This window comes from Varanus komodoensis, unplaced genomic scaffold (assembly GCF_004798865.1).
Source record: "Varanus komodoensis strain SLA01 unplaced genomic scaffold, ASM479886v1 scaffold1, whole genome shotgun sequence".
Classification (NCBI taxonomy): Eukaryota; Metazoa; Chordata; class Lepidosauria; order Squamata; family Varanidae; genus Varanus; species Varanus komodoensis.
The window spans coordinates 46,502,456-46,526,425 of NW_025335268.1; the positions used below are offsets into that span (position 1 = coordinate 46,502,456).

The 23,970-nt window shown below is 37.9% G+C and overlaps 1 protein-coding gene across 25 annotated transcripts in view; it reads right to left on the reverse strand.

Annotated features, from left to right (window-relative positions):
• The window catches only part of EYA4 (EYA transcriptional coactivator and phosphatase 4), a 162,144-nt gene that overhangs the window by 13,414 nt on the left and 124,760 nt on the right, over nt 1-23,970 (reverse strand). For 22 of the 25 annotated variants that reach the window (XR_006414120.1, XM_044424227.1, XM_044424219.1 and 19 more), the window contains 5 exons: nt 18,599-18,735; nt 14,712-14,795; nt 9,722-9,811; nt 1,242-1,300; nt 984-1,144 (listed from right to left, as the gene is read on the reverse strand). Coding sequence is in view for 24 of the 25 variants with exons in the window: in XM_044424227.1 (XP_044280162.1) it covers nt 984-1,144; nt 1,242-1,300; nt 9,722-9,811; nt 14,712-14,795; nt 18,599-18,735 (531 nt within the window). In the remaining variant the exon portion in view is untranslated. The remainder of the gene's footprint in view (nt 1-983; nt 1,145-1,241; nt 1,301-9,721; nt 9,812-14,711; nt 14,796-18,598; nt 18,736-23,970) is intronic. The other 3 variants (XM_044424244.1, XM_044424235.1, XM_044424199.1) reach the window with 1 other exon arrangement.

Genomic DNA, 23,970 nt, shown 5'->3' on the forward strand with positions numbered 1-23,970 from the left:
TGAAACAGAGACATTGAAAATGTGGGGAACACTGAGAAAAACCACGATGAAATATTTACTCCACTGGAATGAGCAAAGTACTTTTTAAGATGTTTTACTCACTCAAATGTGTAGTATTTTAAAATTATTCTATGGATTTTATTGTTCTATGCAATCCTGGAATGGCTCTTGCCAAATGACCTTATATATTTTAAATTTATGAATAAATTATGAGGAATTTAGTGTAAAGTACAGTATTAGAGCATGCAAATTCTGGTGTATGCACAGTTTAGTATTTGCAATGCTGTAATGTTTTACTTGATATCCAAATATGTTACTAGTCCTTAATATTGTGTCTGAATTAGACTATTTCTTAATAAATAATGCACCCTTCATTTCCAACACAATTTGTGGTTTCCATTTTCAACTTTTATTTTTCCTGTTGACTTCTCAGCTAGCAATATCTAATATAGATGAGCTGAGGTAGCATAAGGCTTAGCTATTTGTAGTGTTCTATCTTTGTCTCACTGTAGATTGCACCTGAGAAATTAAGTATTTGAATGCTATCCCAACCCAAATAAGAATCTCCTTCCATGTACACAGAAAACTAGGGCATCGGGCAGAAAACTGAGAAGACAAGTAACAGTGTTATCTGTTACATACTGAAAACTATATCCTTTCACGAGTGAGCAAATATGTAGGTGGGTTTTTTTTAACATGGGACAATAAGTATGAGTGCCAAAGCTGTACAGTGCAAGCAAGGCTGCAGAGCCTGAGAGTTCAAAATGTGCAATTCTATTCTAAATATTAGTAATAAACCTCTTCATGAAATCTGAGAGATTTCTTCATCTTTCTTTATTTATGCAGTTTTACTGAATAAATACCAAAGCAGCAAATAGTTCAGATTTCATTTAAACAATGTTGTGAATGGGAGACTACTATGTTCTTCCGAAGAATTTCAAGTAAAGATGGTACTGACTTTTTAAAAATAATAAAACTCTTACCTCCTACATTATTCTTGTATGTATTATATAATTCTTTTACTCTTCTGTAACGGAATGCTAGTTTTCTCATCCAGTCAACTCCTCCTCTTACACCTGTTGGCAGACAAAGGTTTGCACTACTTGCAGCTGCATGGAAGCCATCAGTTGCAAAACTGTAGGTACTGCAAACACCCAAAATAGGCAAAAATGAATACTTCTTGTCCTTAAATAATATATATTTATTTAATTGTTACAATTCTTTTTTAAAACATGGCTTACCTTAGGTCTTGCCCATTGTCATCTGAAGAAACATCATCTATATGTACTTGATCACATTCCTGTTGAAAAAGATTTTTTAAAATATATATTTTTCCTAATACTTATATGATGTTGTAATGCTTCATCACACTGAAGATTTAAATGAAGAGTAGCATTTGTAAATGTAAAATATAGCAAAATATGTGCTTTTAAGATTTCATAAGCAGGACCATTCTTTTAACAGAATCAACCATCCTCAACAGCTTTTTCCACACCTGGGCATTCCTGAATTTATTGCGTACTTGGAAAGCTAGTTTTCTATAGTAGCCAATAATTTTTTCCTTCTGACCATCCTTCCCTCTTAAAATTCATATAGTGAAAACACTACAACTTTGTCTCTCAAACCAAGATTTAGTGTTCTTTAACCAGTAACTTTAATATACAGTACTTACAACACCTACTTGCACTGCAAAAAACAAAACCAAAAATGTTTGGTCCACACTGTATCATAGGAGAAAAGTGCACATCAATGTATGTTTTATATTTATGATATAGTTAATGCATATTAAAACTTTTTTCAAGCTGCTTCTGTACCCTGAGCTTTTTTCTTAAAAATAGGCAGCCTCTTCAGAAATAAAGCTGCATAAAAAATTTTAAAAATTCCAATAAAACCTCAAAATGTAGAGTCACGTCAATCATCTAACTCAGGCTAGATTTATGCCTGCTTACACAGGAACTGGCCAGGGTAATCTCAGGAATGATGTTGGAGTCCCAGTCTGGTTACACTGGCATACTTCACCACCTATTCCAAAGCTTCCAAAGCATCTGTTCCAAAGCTTAAGACCATCTCTGGATTTAGGGCTTCCATAGCAACCATAAGCTTGTCCCAGGTAATTTTTTTGGCCCATGACCCAAGTGGTTGACACAATTGCTGCTCAATGTCCTCTCTCTGTATGTAGAGCTAAATTAACTTCAGGTTGCTTTAAAGAGCTGATGGTAATGAAAACACAGAAAGGATGACCAGAGTGATAGTGATAGATTACTCAGCACATTTTATATGCTAGCCCACAAGATGGGTAATGACTCAGCAGCCAGCTGTAACAAATTTGCTAGACACTCCGTATATTAAGTCACACATTATCAGTTCTGTCTTTGATGCTGCAGTTGAAGGAGTACCAGCAGATGTACCTTTAGAAGCAACTCGTCCAATTATATTGGCTACGTCTCAATTTGCACAGTCCAAAAAATGTGGGTATGATTTGTGGAAGGCCATGGACTGTCAGAACAACCAGAAGTGTGCTAGCTGAATGCATGGTGGAATGCTGAAATCCTCAGAGAGTGAAAGTGTAGTTTAAAGAAATTAGTGAGATACTTATTGAAAAGGGAGGCCTTTACTGAGGAGAGGAGAGGAGTCCCTTCACCTTAACCATATTGAAGAATTTCTAACCAGTCTATTTTCATTTAGTTGCGTGATGGCCCCTCAGTTCCAAGTCTTCCTGGCTAAGACCAATTATTCAGATTTACCTCAGTCTAACTTTAGACCCTGGTTTGAGAATGAAACAACCTTGGTAATCTTGATGAATAACTTATACAAGGAACTGGACAGGAAGAATGGGTTCTATTGTTTCTGCTGGATCTTTTTGCAAATTTCAGTAGTACAGATGATGGCAAATATTATTGATGATGGTATTGTTCTGAGCCTACTTACTGGGATGAAACGTGGGGAATTGGTGCTACAGTGGCTCTGTTCCTCCCTGGAGGCTGTTTTCAGAAAGTGGTGGAGGGGGACGTAAATTTGACACTTTGGTTTAGATGTCGAGGTGTCAGCTATGGTCAAGAGTTCATTTCTCCAGAGAAGATAGCTGTGTCAACTTGTACCTGTTTCTAAAGAATGCAGATCTGGCCTTGACATAAGCCTTAGCCTTATCACATCTGCATCATTAAAATGTACTCTACATAGAACTGTATTTAAGGAATACTCTGAAATTACAGCTCATCCAGAATGGCAGCCAGGCTGCCATATTGGTTTGTATATACCAAGTATGTAATTACCCAGTTGAAACAGCTACCTGGCTTCTGATTTATTCCAAGATAATTCAAAACTTACCTTTAAAAGAATATGGTTTAAGACTGGGATAGGCTATCTGAAGAAAAGCCTTTCCCTTCTTGCTTACTGACTCAGTCTTTGGAATATGATCTAGATCTCAACATTCCCAGAAATACATTCAATCGGGATCGGGGAAAAGACCTGCATCAAGGCTTTGCAGCTCTTGTCTCCTTTAAAAGGCTTTTTCTATGTTGATAAAAATATATCATTTTAGGAAGGCATATGAGTTGTAAATGGCTGCTTTTATTGAAATGATTTTATTTGCTTCTGGCATTTTAATTCATGTTATTGGTATTACTTTCTGTTCTTGCAGTGTTACATGCTGATATGTTAAATTGTTGCTAGTCAGTTCAGCTCTTTAAATAATATAAATGGTTTAAATAACTAAACATGTCCCAAATGGCTCAAATGAGTATTCAGACTACTGTTAACATATGAATAAAATGATATTTCAGAAAATGAACAGTTAAAATTGGCTAGGACCATTAGCTAATTAGTAGCAAAAACTGGTAATAGAATGTTACAACGTATCTATATCAATTAACACTACTTTGTGTTATTTTCAAAAAGTAGCACTTCTAACTGGGTTTTGTTTTGTATGTTCATTTCCTAACCAGCTTGGTTGTTACGAAATATTCCTTTTACATTGTGGGCAATACCATTTTTATTCAGTATTTCAGGGGAAATGGCACTCAAACGACTGTAACTGAAATTACAGCACATTGTTCAACAGAACTTTTGAACTAGCAACATGGCCACCTGAATGTTTTGAAACATGCAAATTAGAAAGAATGCAATGGAAGGATACCTATCCACTGTGCTCTAATGTCTGGGCATACTGGTATCCCCCCCCCCGCCCCCACCTCCACCTGCACTTCCTAGTTGCAAGGCATTCTCCATGAACAGACGCCATGCATTTGCCAACTACAAGATGCCTATCAAACTGGCACTGATGAAATAAATACTAAAACACAATCATAAAAAATTATCCACTGTGGAACAGGCAGGAAAGTCCCAGCTTCAATTTCCACACTTCCAACATGTTTTGCATTTCCTTCCTTTTTCTTGGCCCCTGCTTCCTACAGTCCTCTCTCAGCCCCTGGTTTCTTATAAAACTGGATCTGGGTCTCTCCCTCTTCCTTTTTTCCTCTCTTTACTTCAGCTGTACACAGCTACAGTCTGCTCCTAAGATTACATTGAACGCTATATGAAAATTGAAAAACTTTTCAATTTTAGAAAAGTGCTTAGAAAAGGAAAATACTAAAATTATCATTTTTGCCAGGCATGTTTGTCTTCCTTTGGAAAAAATCCTACTTTCTCAAGTTCTTCATTATCACTTTATAGCAGTCATGCTCCTTTTGCTTAGAACTGTGTACTTTTAGTTATTCCTGGTACTTTCACTAAGACTAATACTGATGGTGTTCCATGCTGGGTCATCTTCTCTCACAGTTCCCATTCCTCAACTCTTTTCCTATCTTTCCTTCAACTACATAGCAGTGGGATAACACAGTTTCTGTTTCTAATGGAATTATGCAAATTGCCATGAGAAGAGGGAGTAGAATTGGCATGTTGTGTGGTGATGTCACAAAGGCATCAACAGCTTTGAGGCAGCTTCCACATTCGCTTTCTTGTCTTTTGCTACCAAAAAGCTTTCAAAGACCTTTTGTCTTTGGAAACTTCTTTTCCATACAAAAGGTTACAGATCCCTCAAATGTAGCCCATTATCATGTTTTGTTTCCCCATGGTTTCTCTCGCATCAACACCAGTGGTGCAAATTCAGGAGATGTCATATAGACAGACTTGCATACACATTGGGTGGGTTCACACGTTACCACAATCCATGGTGGAAACTGTGAAGGGTTGGCTTGCCATTATGTTAGAACCCAGTATCCATTGTGAAGTGTGGTATGTTTGGTTTCCATGAAACCTTCTGGAGAAACAAGTTGTAAGATTTCTGCAATTCACCATGGCGTCTTCTGCAGCCAGTTGCAATGTTTTTGCACAAATTCAATGTTTCTGCCATAGAGTTAGGCAGCGAGAGTTACTGCAGATGCAGCAGATGCTCCAGCCTACATTTTTCACTATCGTCTTCTGCCTAACAGCTGCTGTGTTGGAAGCTACCATTCTCTGGCTATTCCACACTGCTTTTTATCTCTCTGCGTATGCTGCCTTTCTGATGCCCAACTGCAGCCCTGGAATTCTGGTGGCAGTGTGAAACTGCACTGTACCAGCAGCAGTAGCTATGGAGACAGCCATGCTTGGTGCTCCAGTCTGGTTGCTAAGCTTAACTGGAGTGGTACTTTGAAATGGCAGGATTTTTGCGCCATTTGCTGAGCTAGTGGTCTCGTCATATGAAGGCTGCCTAATATATATGGAGCATGTTGGCTGTGTGCTAACACTGCCCTGAAAAGCTCATCTCTCTTGCTCTGTCTCCCACCCTCCCCTCTTGTCTTTGACATTCCTAAGGGCTCTCAACAAACCCTGCTGTCCACCTCCCACAGCTGTGGGATTAACTCTAACAGTCCCAACAGTCTGGATACATGTGCAGTGGGGGAGGGGGGAGGTGCGCGTGTGTGTGTACTGCCATACCGGCAGAGCACAGAAGCGTTACTCTAGAGGAATAGTGCTACTCTAGTGAGTAGGCAGTTGCTTCTTCGAAGCAGTAAAAAACAGAAACCTAAAACAAAAAAAGGCAGTCAGCTGTAGCCATGAGGAAGAGGCATGTGATGTAGGCAGAAGTGGTGTACCCTGGAACTGATTCTCAGCTGTGAAGGCTGATGGGGTATTGCTCACCATTTGGAAAAAAGATTGAGAAGCAAAGGAACCATGCATGCATGAAAACCAAACATGTGTATGAATCCAGGACGTAAGGTAAGATACCATGCTGTGCATTTACCATGCGGTTTAGCATTATGTATGAGTTCATCCATTATAAAATAATGTTAGATGCTGATGTTACATAACTTATAGTATGAATACAAAGTGGAACATTTACTGTTAAAATCCCAGTGATAAATCCTAGTGATAATTTAATAAGCAAACTATTTGAGAAAATGACAATGAATGAGTCTTCTGTTTTTTTCCTCTATTTATTTTTCTTCATTTTGAAAATGTTCATTATTAATATGTAATATGGAACAAAAGTACCAAGGATACTTTTTTGCATTTGAAAGTTAGTGCTATATGTAGAAAAAGCAGCTTACCTATTTCCTTCTCTTCTATTTAATATGTTATTTTATACTGGCTTTTATATGATGATTTGTCTCTCTGGAGCAATTGTTTTGCATTGTTGTTATTGTTGCTGTTGTTATTATTATCATTTATTTTGATGTATGTGGTTATTATATTTTAAAAATTATGACTGTTAAGTATATGCTTTGGTTTTATGTTTTTGCTGTTCTAAGCAATGTACACTGTTTTGAGAGTGTTTATTAATGGTTTATAAAACCTTTAAATAAATAAATGAATAAAATTACTTGTCATTCTTTTTAGCTGTTCATAGCTGATCACAGAAATGCGAATATTGTATATTTTGTGCTCTTCGCATACACTTTCCTCATAATTTTTAAACACTTAATTATTACCATTTTAGAAAGATCTAAAGAACTTGAGGAAGTTCTTCATGTATGTGTGCACGCGTATGTGCGTGTGCACACACACACACACAATTGCTTGTACCAACCAACTTCTAGAAATATCCAAGTTTAATTCTAAAATCTTACAGTATTCAGACTTTGCACAATCTTGTTGAAGTTAACACTGAACATAGTTCACTTAGTATGTAATGTGTTTTTAAGACACAAGCCAAAATTAAATTTTCCCATTCCCAGTGGAAACTAACACTCTGCTAGCATAACATCAGGATATTGTTGTTTTATCATACTAGAGATGTGACAGAGGTGGTGGAATATGCTCTCTATTAATTTTGATTTTAAGGTAAAATACATTTCAAAACAGCTACAGAACTGGCCACACTCAAGTCACAGTGGGCCCACTGGCTGTGCAAGTTCAAAACTAAGAAAGATATATTTCCCATTACTGAAAGTTTACCAATTAATGTACAATAAGTGATTTGACGCAATATTAAATTATGTCTAAATGTATCTTACAAATATTTTTCACAACTTGATATTTTTACTAAGGAGTACAAACCCTACAGATGACCTACAAAAATGATCCTTCTGCAATTGTCAGTAATTTCATTATCCAATGAAAACAATGACTCACTGCAGTAAAAACAAAAATCCTATTATGCAGCAGATCTGAGAAGGCAGAGTCTTGAGGGTGAACAACTTCCATTCACCATTATCTGCTGGATAACAGTAAAATCAGTATAGACTGTCTACCAACAAATATGAGAACTTTGTTCATGGAATGCACCATAATTATTCACAAGTATAGTGAGACATATTTTTTTAAACATGAAACTCATCAATATAATTTCTAAATACACCTATAAAAGCATTTTCCTTATAATAATTTCCCCTAAACCTCAATGCAAACTGCTTTTTACCATGAACTTTTACTTTCCTTTAAATGGTCCTTATTTCATAAGATATTCTCAAAATAGTACTCTTCCAGCTGCTCTAAAGCATCACAGACATGTTTCTCCAACTGATTTATACAAGGTAGCTAAAATTTGCTGACATAATATTATAATCAACAACAACAAAATAAAGAGCAGGATAACACTGAGTAGAACTTTCATGAATCAGGAGATGAATATTTAGATCTCTGAATAATATTCTCTCATGATATGAAAACCTATATATTGATGCAATCAGTATATCCATTCAAATGCAGATAAGCAAATCATAACATTAAAACTGCCTGTAATGTGAACTGGCTTTTGAGAGTCTAGAGGGCAGGGGAAGAGTTAATTCTGGTTCTGACAAAATGTTAGAAAAAACAGCCTTGCTATCCAGCCTAGTTGGAATTTGGCATCCAATGTCTCTGCGAGACATCAACCTCTCTTTGTGCTATGTGGATAAGAAATATCAGAATTATGGCCTGAAGAACACCAGAGATAACAGGGATGACTGGCTAATGACCAACACCTGGAATAAATAGGTGCCCTCTGCCCCCCGGGACTGGGAGATGGACTATCACCCCACAGGTCTGCTGACCTATGCTTGCAAGCAACAGAGCAGCCTTTTGTTCTTCTTTTGGGAGGTTCCCTCTGCTGCGGATTCTCCCTGCTGAAGAGTATTGTGGCAACCTGTGTATCCTGTGTCTCTAGAAGGTAGAGTTACAGTGTATGGGCTAGGTTAGAAAAGTACTTTGTTATCTTCCTGTCCAAGTAGGCCAACAAAGCCCTGAGAGTTGGGGTTTCTTGGTTTCTACTGTCCAGTTCCCCCTTTTCCCTCCCTCCTGCCTCTTTCCTGGTTTTATCCTTTTAGATCTGTGTTTTAGTACCTCCACCCCTATATTTTAATCAATCTATCTATCTATCTATCTATCTATCTATCTATCTATCTATCTATTGCAACCAAGTTTGGGTTTGTCATGTGCTGAATCCAGTAACAGGTCCAGGGCTCTTGGGCCAGGGAGTATCTGGATGGGATTTTGCCTAGGTGGTTGCGGGGGTGGGGTGGGGGGGGGGGAGAGATCCCCGATGGATTTCTATTACACTGCCTTCAGTGCTTAACAAATGCCTACTTTTCACTTTCACAGCTTGCCAGCTTGTGTGCAGGAGTGTTGTCGTATATGACAGTTATACTGAAATGAAGACAACCCTTCCATTGAGCAGGAGATCCATCAGAAAGTAAGATTTCAACAGTCTTTCGTAAAGCTGTATAGGCTCTGGAAGGCTCCATAAATTATCTAGAGGCTAAATGAATCAGTGATTTAATGAAGAATTGAAAAAACAGCTTTCTTCAATAATGATTAAGTAAAAGGATTTTAGATGAGAGCAAAAAGAAAAACAAGGATTTAAACACAATCTATACAATAAGAAGCAAAAACAGCAATTAAAACAGTGTTCACCAGAAACTATTTTAAGACAGTTGTTTTATACTTTTTTGTATAAAACAAAAACAGGTTTTTTAAAAAAATTCTTAAAATAACACTTACTGGGTGAGGGCAATAATCCTTTTAAAATTGGATTACTTGGAAACACCTCAACTGAATTTATAAACAAAAGTCAGTTCAAAAAACCCTCCATTATTAGAGTATAAGTTTTTAACATAGCACTTTTCACTAATGTACAGCATGTACCTGTGGCAGGTGCTTGAAAAAAAAATCTTATGAGATATCATTGTCAGTCACATCCTTGCAAAGGAATATATGTCAGAAACATGTTTTTATAAGATTCTATTTCAATACTAATAAATGTCAGAAAAAACATTATATGCTGGAATGCACATAGCCCAATAGGTATTCTCTGGATACATACCTCCAAATCATTAAAAAATAGATGTGTATCAGCAAGATTAAAAATCATTTCTTCCATTCGAAGTCCAAGAGTCACTGCCACAGGGGGATCCTGGAGTTAAAAAAAAAGAAAAGAATGGATGCTCTCATGTGATAGACTGACTAAAATGAACGGAGCTATTTTTCTATGATGTTACATATATGCTAAGTCTTGTGGACTGAAAAGAGACTTGCATGCATGTAATTATGCATAACTGCTGTCACAAATCTGTTTTTAACTGCAACTAGATATTCATACAAATGAAAGGAATTATTTAAAATTATTAAAATCTTGGGATTTAGAGTTGGAAATAATTTCATGGCAATGAAATGTGAGTTTTAGAGGCAGCCACAGCAGTTTTCTTAAGATACAAGGACTATATAGTAACCACAAAATGTTTATTTTAATCTAAAAATGCTACAGACAATTAAGCAATGATTCATTTGAAGATTTATAGCTGAATTAAATATAGGACTCTCAAGTCTGAAAACATACCCAATATCTTGAATAAGACTGAAGACCATTATGTTATAAAGCTGTATATTCAAACATTGACAGAGTAATCCTACTCAAGAATTACATCTTTTGATCAGGAAGGTTTGCTGATCACCATAGCGCATTACCATGGAAAACATACTTCAGCATAGCACTAACAGCTGGAAATCCCTGTCTGCACATCAGGGGACAAATGAGCCAGGTTCATCAAAGGCATGGTTGGGAAGTGGGTGTGGACAAGCCTACGGTCAAACCAATGTTATTATAGCCCCTACATTGGTTTAAGACTGTATCTGCAAAAAATGGTGGACTACGTTAAAACAGTTTCACTTCAGTCAGTGGAAAGCCACGGAGAACTGTATTTCACCTCCTGAGCATCACCTTCCATAGTCACAATGGACAGAATTCCAATAAATTGGATACAATTAATATAACCCTAAATGGTTTGGGTCTTGGATACCTGAAGGAGTGCCTTCTTCCCTACGTGCCTGCCTCTGAGGCAGAAGTCCTTCTCCAGGAGCCCTCCCTGAAGGATATTAGGAGGGTAGTTACCCGGAGAAGGGCCTTTTCAGCGGTGGTGCCCCGACTCTGTAATTTGCTCCCCAGGGAGGTTTGCCTGGTGCCCTTGCATTATTCTGCATCAGGCAAAACCATTTTTATTTTCCCATTATTTTAATGCTTAATTGGTTTTATTTTACATTTTATTATTGAGGTTGGATGCACTGCCTTGTTTTGTTTTATATTTTCATTTTTCCCCTTCTTATAAGCCATCTGAGATGCCTGTAGTGGACAGCCTATAAAAGCTTTTAATAAATAAATAAATCCAATTAATTCTACAACTGATCATGGTAAACTAGCTGGACGATATAAAATCAGGTCACAAAATAAAGAGCACTTATTTCAAGAGATGTCACATGGTTCTGTACCACTGAGACCCTATTTCAAAAGTAGGGACTTGGTGATGGACACTGCATAAAGAGCAAAACCAGAATTAAATGAAAGACAGATGAATCACAGTCCTTTTTGGAACCCATATGGGTACTCTTTTCTCAGGAATTCATCCATTAATGCACAGTACGACTCTTAAGCCCAGTGGAGCTACTAAGACTACAGGTACAAAGTACCATGTTCAAGTTAACCAGGAGAAGGCATGGCTCAAAATAAATATTCCTGTATCAAGTACTTTAAAGAAAACAGATGCATATACAAAATATTGAAACATGAAAAATGTTAATATGTCTCTCATATCCCATCATTTGAGAGAGCTGTTGTTGGCCTCTTCCTTACTATACAGATGGTAGCCAAGTCTATTATTTTCCCTTGCAAGTGAAAAAGCAGCTGGGAGATTACTGATATGTGAAGTAATACGTGCTGCTTTTGCAGAATATAATAAAACATTGAGAGTACAAACATATAAGTCCTTGGACTAATTTAATGCAGAATATAAATGGAATAAATAAATATAAATAACATATTGGTCAAAATAATGATCAATGTATCTATATCAACCTAACAAGTACAGTAACATATCAGTAATGCAAACATTAACTGTTTAATGAACAGTTAAAATATAGCTCAACATAAAAACAGAAATAAAAATATTTTCTCACTTAAAGTATTATGAATATAAACATTTCCAGTTAATAAAGTCTAAGTACAATAAATCACCAGCACAGTAACAATATGATCAATCTTTATACAAATACAACATGTAAAACACAGAAAATCAAGATTGAGATTTTGCAAAACTTGGTGCAAATAGGGCAAGGATTGGCTGCTCTCTGTGAACAATTCTAGAATGATATAGAGCCTCTCTCCTTACTGAGAGTTGCTCAGCAAGCTAACATTCCTTGTTTTTGTGAGCAACTTGACCAAATACTAATACTCAAGTCGATGTCTTTCTCAGAAGAGTACTGATAGTTTTGAGTGTATATGCAGCTGAGTTAAGGCTGCAATCCTATTCCCACTTACCTAAAGGCAAACCCATTAAACTCAACTGTGTTTATTTCTCAGTAAACATGAACAGCTGTAAATAGCTATCTACTCTACAATACCCTTTTAATCCAAATGGCAGCTGCTTGTATCAAATGCTGTCTTTCTGTTAAAAAGAACAAATTCATGGAGCTGAAAGTTATCAACGGCTGGTAGCCCTGATTGCTATTGGCCACCTCTACTGTCAGAGGCAAGATGCTTATGTACACTGTTACTGGGGACCATGGGCAGAAGAGTGCTGCTGCACTCATGTCCTACTTGTGGGATCCCATGGGCAGTTGCTTGCCCACTGTGGGAACAGGATGCAGAATTAACTGGACCTTTGGTCAAATCCAGCCCAGTTCTTTTGATCTTAGCAGTGGAAGATAGGTAACATGTAGTTTGGCCAAAGGATTATTTTTCTTGCCAAAGAAGTACAGCTTTTATAGCCACACATATTGGGAGAAGAAAGTACAGCATAAATTTCTCAATAAACTTCACCATATTTTAAGAAATCATGATAGGATGCAACTTCGTTTAAACAGAAGCAGAAATCCTCTGTCAAGGATAAAGAAAAATAACTTATCCAGATAAAGAGGGAAGAGAGAGAGAGAGAGAGAGAGTTGGTTATCACAAGCTACATACAAAAGGAGAAGGAATACCACTGTGGCAGCAGCTAACAGAATCCAAGGGTATGTGTTAAATGTGAGTATTTAATACCCTCCATCTCTGCAAACACTTTAAACAGTTCCCCTGCCCCCTCTCAGGATGTAATACAGACTTTTTTAAAACTCTTAGTTCATTGGCTCTTGGGAACATGGCCTTTAGCCAGAGATTGCCAGCACTGCAAGGGAAGCTAGATCAACTATAACACTTCCCTATATCAAAATACAAATGCCTTTGGTTACGTTAGCAGTGGGCATAAATTGGAGCCAGACAGTCTGTCTGTCGAGTTCTGTGCAAGACTGGGCCATCTACTAGAATGCCTCTTAAGAGAGAACATAAAAATATCTAGGAGAACTAACACTTACATTTCTGAGCAGTCAGGCTGAGGAAAGGATTCTTAATTCAAGCGACTGCTCCTTTTCCATCCCAAATTTAAGTACTTGAAAATTAGTGGCATTAGGCAAAAGCTTTAAAAATTCTACTGCATCTAGAGAAAGATATATACTAGCAAAGTTTTTACTATCGTGCTTTTTGTATTGTATGAAACAAATTTACAGTGTAAGTTATGGACAATATTAAAGTGCGTGTGCGCACACACACTTAATTGCTTTCTGTAAAAAGCCTGGATATCAAATCTGACATTGCCTTAACAGCAGTTTTCAGTACACACTCTAGGTCAGTGATGGCGAACCTTTTAGAGACTGAGTGCCCAAACTGCAACCCAAACCCACTTATTTATCGCAAAGTGCCAACACTGCAATAAAACCTGAATACTGAGGTTTTAGTTTAGAAAAAACAACCCACACATTAACATCTTTTGTCTTAAAAGAAAAACACAGTAACAGAGCTTTCAACGATACAAACAGCTTTTTATTGAAAGGTAAAAGTTTGCATTTGGTGTGCTTTTGTCTGCTCTGAAAAAGGAATCTGAGTGTATTTCCTACCTGTGGGGACTTCTGCTAAAATCACAGTCACTCCAAGCAAATATATATATATCCTTGCTCTTGTTTTCATAAATTCTTCACAAACAACTAAATATGATGCTGCAGATTCAAATATGCCAGGGGGACAGCACAACATTAAAAGAATCTCTGTTTCTTAATTAGCATCTCTTTGCTAAATCTTAGATATTAAATATTATTTTTTCATAAGAAAACTCAAAGCTAAAATATTGTGTTAATAAAAATGAATGTATTAAAACTCACAGCCAATCCAAGCAATATATATATATATATATCCTTGGCAGCACACTTACCGACCATGTGAAAGCTCAGAAGAGTTGCAGCAAATGAGTCGCAGCTCATGATGTCATCGCCTGGTGCCGCTACTCCTCTCCGAGCATGTGCATAGTCCCTATGTGCGCTGTTATCTGATGCTGAGCTACTGGGGCGATGCTGGGACGACTTGGCTCGCGGGCCAACAGAGAGCACTCTGCATGCCTGCTGTGGCACACGTGCCATAGGTTCACCACCACTGCTCTAGGTAGACTCCATCTTACTAGCAGAATTTTATCTTGAAAAACTGGTACTTTGAAGTTGTTACTCTAGGTACTGGCCACTTGGGAAGTGTTTGGGATATGCATTTATTCCCTCTGTTGAAACTGGCCTGGAGCATTATAAACATTTAGAAAAGCTGCAAACTCATTGATTCTCTCACTATCAGAAGAATATGACACATTTGTAAAGCATCTGTTTGCATTGCCACTGAATTCTGTAGGGTTGTTCCCAAGTTTTAAGAAAACAATGTGTAAGTTTCAAGAGATTTTTTTTTAGTGAACAAAAATTAAACCATGAGTGAAGCAATTTGTAGGATTAGTGTTCTAAATTCATGTGTCACATACCTTCCCATATTTTTGAGCATAAGATCCTGTAAGAAGTGAATGGAAGACAATGATAGTTTCATCCAAATCCCAAACAAATACACGCTGAAAAGAGAGGATTGACAAAAATCAGTCCCGTATACCAACAGGAAAATCACAGGCAAGGTATATTTTAGCAAAAAAATGATCCTTTATACCCCAAAGACATGAGAAATCATGACAACTCCTAAGAACTGGGTTCATGTAGTTCCATTCTCATCCAAGAAATCCACCTCTGATCTGTTCATTAATCTCTAAAGACATTTACCTCTAAAGAAAAAAGTTACTTATATGATTTTGTATAGATAAGGGCTAAAATACAGATTGGTTATTTTAAGAAAAAACACTTCCTTGTTAATTCCACAGAAGTGTGGGGAAAGGTCTTTCCTCTTGATGGGCACCCACATGTATCAGTTATGAAACTGATTTTAAATGTAAATATCTTAAAGAATGCTTACCTCTAACTGTACTTCTTTGAGTGGTCTTCTATGCATTCACAAATATGAGCTCTGAGCCTGTGAAGAGCATCATGCAGGAAGCTTCTCTAGCTGAGGAATTTAGGTAGGAACCATTTACCTACTATCTCAGCATAAATATATCCAGTGGGTTCATGCCCAGACCTGGGGTTTCTCCAAGACAGCCAAAAGTGGCCTCAAAACTGAAGGAATACTGATAAAGAGTAAAAGAAAAACTGATTTTAATTCCAGCCCCTGAGTCTGAGATTGACATTGAAGTGGGGATAATGGATAGGTTGATTGGATAGGTGATAGGATAGATGATTACTTGAAGAACTACAGTTATAGGTAAGCAGCTTGTCCTTCTTCTTCATGATATGGGTGAGCAACAAGCTTGGTAACTTACTGGAGGTAGGTCAGTGTCATTATTATAATGTCAAGGAGAGGAGCATTTGGACAAAAGAGCTGTCAGCAGGAAAGGATACATGTAGCTTTAATGCTTGATGAAAGAGCATGACTTGGACCAGGTGGCAGTACAACAAAAATCTTCTAAGAATGCACCTCCCCCAAATGCAACAGAGGTGGAACCTTCATGTGGAAAGGGCATTTATCTGACATGAGTATTCTAGTATTGACAGATTGCAGACCAGCTTGATATCTGAACAATGCAAGGCTCTAATCACTGAGATGAAATAGGCAGTTCCTCGCTCTTGCTACTGTAACACAAAAATAGTCTAGGTGAGTTACACAAAGAATCTATCCTAGACGTACAGAATGCCAGGGCTCACCTGACATTAAGAGAATAAAGGGTCAACTCTACTAGTGAGGTGGCTGATGGAAAGAAGTAGGCACAATAAGCTCTTGGTTTAAATCAAAGTCAGAAACAGCCTTAGATAGAAAGCCATGTCTGGACAGATTACAATCTTATCCTTATGGAAGATAACACGGATTTGAAGGATATCTTGGGGAGAGACACAGTAATGGGAGATTTCAATCTCCCAGATATTTGTTGGGATACTCATTCAGCAGTGATGGCCAGGTCATGTCGCTACCTAGACGCTATAGAGGGAGGGCTTTTCACGCAGAGGGTCCAGGAGGCAACGAGGGGGAGAAATATTCTTGACTTGGTCTTGACCAACAGGGAGGACCTGATAGATGGGGTACAGATTAGGGGAGCTCTGGGTGTGAGTGATCACTCCATCCTTTGCTTTGAGATCAGGGCATTGGTGATGAGCAGCAGATTGAGTACTAGAAGTTGGGACTTCACAACAGCCAGCTTTGGTCAATTGAAGGCCAGACTGGGGAAACTCTCCTGCAGGTCAGACTAGATGGCCTGGGAGACCCCTTCTGACTCGCTCTGTTTCTCAGTAATAGTATGAGGTAAACAAACTTCCAGGACAGAAGTCCTAGAATTGTTGTTGTAAATAGTTTGATAGATTTCATTGTAAAGGTGTGAAGCACTACCAAAAGACTCCAAGACAGTAGCCGAGTGCAAACCAGGATGTATTTTCCATAATGTTCTCTGGAGGTTTTAAATGTCTAGATGTTGAAATAGTACTGTTAAAAGAAAGTAAGTTTGGTACCAGAGGGAGGAATGGAAGTCTCTTTCCACTAGAAGGAAGCAGGAAACAAAGCCTCTTGCAGCCACCAGGGCATTATTAGAATCTCATCCATCTCATCTCTGGCCAGTTTTGCTAGGATGCACATTTGCAACAGAAAGGGCAGGGATAATTCAAACAAGGTCTTCATCCAGTGAAGAATACACGCATTTCCAGCTTGTGCCCAACTGCAAAGCCCCATATGTCCTTGGCCACAACCAGATCCACAGATGGGGCACCTCATTTGTCAAACAGTGAGTGTAGTGCTGTGGGATATAGCTGCCATTTGTATGCAAGATGGCATGATCAGCTCAACAGATCCTCAGGTATATTGCTTGTCCCAGCAAAGTCAATTACAGTAAAGGAATTCACTTGAGGGATGTACCAGTTTCAGATTGGAGCCACAAGGTGAGAAAGAGGAATTGATCACGTGCATCCTTGTTTGTTGATGTTGTGTTAGTTGGAAGCCCAAAGGGACTTCTTCACTTCTAACAGTTGTTGATAGCATGATGCTTTTCTGTGTTGAACCAGGTGTCCTCTGTGGTCACATCACCCTTTCAGGGATGTGTCGGTGGTGAAAACCTTGGAAGGCAGTGCCTGGACAAAAGGGATTCACTATTTGGTGTGGTCAACATTCACCTACCAACAGGAAGAACGGTGAATCTAGTATGTATATACAGGCTGGCTGAGTATTGGCAGTGGAACTAAATACCCAAAGAAATGATTACCCAGGGTACTGTTATTACAGCCATAGGTTTGAGCAAGTACTGCATACAATATGCAGTTGTCCAAGGATGGTGGTGCAACTGTGACATCAGTGCTATCTCACAGGGTCACAGCTGGATTTTGACAAAACTCTTTCCTTGGTGGAATCAAAAATTGCTCCTATTTATATCACTTGGGTTGGAACAAGTGTTGAGTTCTCATTGTTCACAGAAGAACTCAATGAGTGTAGAAAGGAACATGGATACAGTTCCTGCTCTGCTGACCTAGTCATCCAGGTATGGATAGAGCTGAACACCTTGAAGTGAGCCCAATAGGGTATGTGCATTGATATGGTGGGAGAGAGGTTCCTATCTAAATTCCTCAGTTAGACAAGTTTCCTGAATGAAGTTCTGTATGGGCACATAGCCCATATATGTGATGCACTGAAACCATGAAGAACTAAGTTATGATTGCACACTCAATACTGAAAGCAAAATAAAATACCAAGAAGAAATGGACAATTGCGCCTGAATTATCAAGTTGCATTCAAGCCAAAGAAGGTAGATTGAAATACATACTGCTGGAATAATATACACTACTATTATGTACTGGAATAAAAATATTAGAGAAGGAAGCAGTTTTTGTTAAAACAAATAACAATATTTGTTAAAATACCAAATTATGTTTCAAAGATTGGTTTTAGTTTTCCATAATGATAAATCAGAAATAACATTTATGTGTAATTGATTTGTGGATGTTCATGGGACAGAAAGACATGACAAAATATTAGAAAATTGATAAAATTCATAACTTTCTGGAATGATAAACATCATGAGTAGTGTTTAACAGATCTATTTTGAAATTTGTCTGTATTCTCCTACAGAACATGTGGAAGAAAAATAGAGAATTGGTCAACTGCTTTCTTATTTAAACCAGATTCTATTTCAAAAGCTTCCATACCAATAGACAAACAGAAACTGAATGACTGCATAATATTTTTGTATAATACTCTACTGCATGCTTTCCATCTTAAGAAATAGTTATTTCTTCATCTGTGAATTATAGCTGAGGACATCTTTATATTACTGTTCTCAATTTCTAAAGGACATACCTCCAAGTCACTGTCAGGAGGGGGTGATGGGTTATTTTTCCTCCCTCTGCCCCTTGATTTTGACCCAGAACTCCTACATGTTCTTTCATCAAGATCTTTGATTGGTGTTGAGGGGCTCTGCACAGTGTCAAACTCTCCTGTAAACAAAATAATTCATGAAAATGTAATGTTATTTTTACCACAATACAAAGAGATGCTACATGGTTTTATATACCATTATTCAAATAAAGTGTTTCTAAAGGTTTGGAGATTGCATTTTTAGTATTTATTCTTTCTAGGGAATTAAGGCAGTCTGCTCAGTGGGGATTTCTGCCTTCTTTAACTGTGATATCATCTGAGTAAAAAAGTTTCCTACAGCAGGAATCCATCAGATTTCCTTGGATCAACTCCAGTCCACTTTCTCTCTGCCCTACGTCCATCTTTTGCTGAGCATTCACATGGTCATCTGGCAGGAAGCAAGTCCAAGTGACTCTGTGAGGCCAGCCTGTGCACCCATTTCTAAAGTAGATTTCTGCTTCCACACATGACTTGTGGAGTTCATATAAAAAATTGTATACTTAGTGCAAAGAAGGGGTATGCTAACATTCTCAAGTACTGACTTGAGCTCAGCTTTGTTTGCTTCCTGGTCAGGGCTGAGTACAGGAAAGAAGTCCAGTGAGTGTTAAGAAAACAGGTTCAATCTGGATCTTTGCATCTCTAGTTTCTTATATAGCAAGATCATGTCTGGACTATGTAAGGAAGTAATGTGGGAAGAAATTATTTGGAAGTGCAAGGAATGTGATTTTGTGGGTGTGAATCCATCATATTTACTTGGCTTGGTGCGCTTTCCCTTTGCTTTAAGCGAAGCACTTGGGTGGGCATCTCGCAGGAGGTGAGTTCAGTTGTTGAACAGGTATAACGAAACACATTCCACACATGTGACTTGCAGACTTTACATATTTCGCACAAGAATAATTCAATGTAAATCATTCCCAAGCATTTATGAACTTTTTCACAGTTTGGCTCACTTCCTAGCCAAACTGGGCCAAGCATAGGAAAGAAGTCTGGCAAGTGCAAAAGTTGGAACCCAAGGAGAGCTCTGAATCAGATTAACCCATGCCATGCCTCCAATTCTTTTACATCTTCTGAAATGGAAGATGAAGGGGGATGTAAGTTTCTATACGGTCCAGACAGGTACGATCTGGGATCAGATCTCTCTTGTGGGGTGGACCTTCTCTGTACTTTTATAAAGTGTCAGGACATCTCTAGGAATCTCTATCTAATAAATCAGAAAACAGAGAACAGAGAGAAAAGGTATCATGTGTTGGGTGGTGAGGTGCTTACTTCTCTAATTTTATTAGGAAGAACACAAAATGTAAAACCAAGTCAAATTTCTCATTTCCTTTATTACTGGTGGCAAGACAACAAGAGTAATTCTGTCCTGCCTTTGAATATGTTCCCTTTTTATACTCTTCAAAACTCCATCTCCCAGCAATTCTGTACCACCTTCTTCAGGAAGGCAGGCTCTGCAGAAAGCCAGACACCACCTTGTCTCAGTGCAACATGTATACCAGATATTAAAGGGCAGCAGGAAAAATACTTTTCTAAATAAGCTTCTTTAAGATATGGATGCTGAAGTTGAAAGGGAGCTGCCATGAGCATGAAAAGAAGGCTCCAAATGGGAAATGTGTGTATTGTTGATGGGATGATAAAAGGGCACTCTATTCAGGAACTCTTTGTACACAGAACATTTCATAAGGAAAGCTGGATGAGGATCAGAGGAAGGAAGAGTGAAAATTGGCATCCATAATTTGAGATTTACAGATGATGCCATATTACTGGCAGAAAGCAGCAATGAATTGAAATGACTCCCGATAAACCTGAAAATAGATGCAAAAGAAAGGACTGTAGCTGAACATTAAAGAAAAAAACACTACTATTGAAGAATTAGACAACTGTAATGTCAACATGAAGAAACTGAAATTATGAAAATAATTGTATACCTTCGCTCAATCATCAATTCACAGAGATTGCAACCAAGAAATTCAAAGAAGACTGAGACTTGGAAGGACAGCAATGCAGAAAGTAGGAAAAAATATCCAGTTTAAGGATGGTTCATTGCAGAGCAAGGCCAAGTGCATGTGCATTCCCAATCACTATGTATGGATGTGAAAGCTAGACAGTGAAGAGAGCTGACAGAAAATTGATGAGTTCATACCAAGGTGCTGGAGAAGAGCTTTGTGGATACCTTGGACTGAAGGAAAAAAACAACAACAAGTGGGCCCTAGCTAGAACTTTACCTAGAAACAAAAATGATGAAACTGAGGCTTCTGTATGTTGGGCATATTGTGAGAAGGCAAGACTCACAGGAAAAGGCAATAATGCAAGAGAAAGTCAAAGGTGGAAGAGGAAGACAAATATGAAATGGATCAATTCCATAAAGGAATCCATACCCTTGCATTGACAGGACCTGAACAGGGCTTTCACGGCTGGAACATTTTAGAAGGCATTCATTCATCTGCATTACATCATTCTATTACACACATGGATCTCTTCTTCTTTAAAAGAATTGGTGAGACCATCTACGCGTGAGAACCACATGTGCAATGGAGTTAATGCAGAGCTTCTGAATGGAGTCACTGTAGTATTATACCACATTTCAAGGTTTTGTCCTGAGATAAACAATAGGTTCTGCCTAGTTTATAAAAACACTGCCTCCCTGTCACCTTCCAGCTAACATTTAGAGAAAAAAGAGAAAAAATGCTGTGTACAAAAAAAGAGACAAGGATCTAAATCCAGAAACATGATTTCTTCAATTTTTGAATTTAATTTTAAAACCTGCTTAGGTTCAATATAATGTTTAATATAAGGCAAATTTTGCTTTGCCTATTTATTTATTTATTTATTTATTTATAAGTTACTAAAACATACACTGATCACTCCATATTAAGTATTGTTTTGATTCACCTGATCCCAATTATTATTCTTCTCCTTTCCCTGCCTTGCAAAGTAAGCATATATTATTTTCAGTTTCCACTTTACATTACCATTTACTCTAAGCTTAATTTTGGGATCAAGTTTGTATGCAATAGTGTAATTTCTCATTAACCAATCTAAGTAATCATTGAATCTTGAATGTCCTGGATATTTAGAGCCAACTTTATTTCATTAAGCTAATCTCTAAATCAGAATGGCCAGCTGTCTCCTACTTGAATGGAAGGTATGATACTATTTTTGGACCGCCAGAGTGATGGCTCTTTGAGCAACTGCAAATTTAGTTGCTTGAATTACTTTTTACAAATAATAATTATTTAAATTACACTCAAGTGCTTTCTTTCCCTTAAATAATGCTGTGCATATAAAGAAACGGTGCCAACAGAAGTGTAGTATTTTACCTAGAAATATATTCAAGCCTATAAATAATAAGGAACAACTATAAATCCTTACGCCAAGGTTCCTAAACCATGTTGGCCTGGTAGGTGCATCTGAAAGTGTGAGAGTATTGTAGGTATCATGATGAGTGTGACAAATCTTAACTCCTAGAAAGCAAACTGGTTAGACTAAAAAATTATAGTAATTTTATAAAAAATCTGAAAACAGAACACAAGTGAGGACCTGCTTTCCAAAATACAAAACTACTCTCTTGAACCCACCATTTTATATTCAATACCCTTTTCACAAGCTCACATACTGTAACTTGGCCAATAAACTCTTCATAAGGTTGGTGCATTATTATGTACTTGACTCCATGGACCACAACAAAATACCTACTATGTTTCCCCGAAACTAAGATCAGGCCTTATATTAATTTGTTCCAAAAGACGCATTAGGGCTTATTTTCAGGTTATGTCTTATTTTTTCTTACGAAAGCTGTAAGAATCTTGCCCTAAGAGTCCTCCACGTTTCCTTTCTTGTACTCGATGGAATAGCTCTTTCTTTTTGACCCCTCTTGCATTTTACATCCATGTATTAAGTACATCTGTTACAACACACAATGTATTGGCGTTATTAGTGTGTTTTCAGCAATAAGTCTCACGTTCATCTGTTTACCTGCTTCATGCTTCAGTGTTTACAAATACTTAACTATAATGTATATTATAATTTAAGTATTGTCAATAATGTTATTTATATTTAATTATATATTAACATTATTATTTTATAATTCAATACGGCTATCATGTGCTGCAACAGAGGTGCTACCATGTTTCCACATCCATCTGGCTGATGATCTTAACTGGGGCTTATTTTTGGGGTAGGGCTTATATTACGAGCATCCTGAAAAATCATGCTAGGGCTTATTTTTGGGGAAACACAGTGTTTCAAAGAAGTTAAATTGCTCACAGAAACAATGTATAGTAAAACTATGGAAATTGCTTCAATGGATAGTGGTGATGGCCAGGTGGGTTTTAAAAGGGATTGGACAGATTCATGGAGGAGGTGGCGGCGGCTACTAGCCTTCCTAGCTGTGTGCTACCTCCATTATCAAAGGGGGCATACCTGCATGCACCAGTTGCTGAAGAGCTTTGACAGGCGGAGGTCTTGCACCCATCCTGCTTTAGGGATCTCTGGGAAGCTGGTTGGACCATATAGTGCCTTTATTTATTCATTCTGTAAGAATGAGCAACTACTGCACCATTGCACTCATTTCACATGCTAGCAAAGTTATGCTCAAAATCCTACAAGCTAGGCTCCAGCAGTATGTGGACTGAGAACTACCAGAAGTACAGGCAGGATTTCAAAGAGGGAGAGGAACTAGAGATCAAATTGCCAACATACGTTGGATCATGGAGAAAGCTAGGGAGTTCCAGAAAAACATCTACCTCTGCTTCATGGATTATGCTAAAGCCTTTGATTGTGTGGATCACAACAAACTCTGGCAAGTTCTTGAAGTGATGGGAGTACCAGACCATCTTATTTGTCTCTTGAGAAACCTCTATGTGGGTCAAGAAGCAACAGTGAGAACTGGACACGGAACCACTGATTGGTTCAAAATTGAGAAACGAGTTCGGCAAGGCTGTATACTGTCGCCCTGCCTATTTAATTTATATGCAGAGCACATCATGAGAAAGGCGGGGCTAGATGAATCACAAGCTGGAATTACGATTGCCAGGAGAAATATCAACATCCTCAGATATGCAGATGATACCACTCTAATGGCAGAAAGTGAAGAGGAACTAAAGAGCCTCTTGATGCGGGTGAAAGAGGAGAGCGCAAAAGTTGGCTAGAAACTCAACATTAAGAAAACTAAGATCATGGCATCAGGTGCTCTTACTTCCTGGGAAATAGATGGGTAAGAAATGGAGGTAGTGATCTTTCCTGGGCTCTAAGATCACTGCAGATGGAAACTGCAGCGAAGAAATTAAAAGACGCTTGTTCCTTGGGAGAAAGCTATG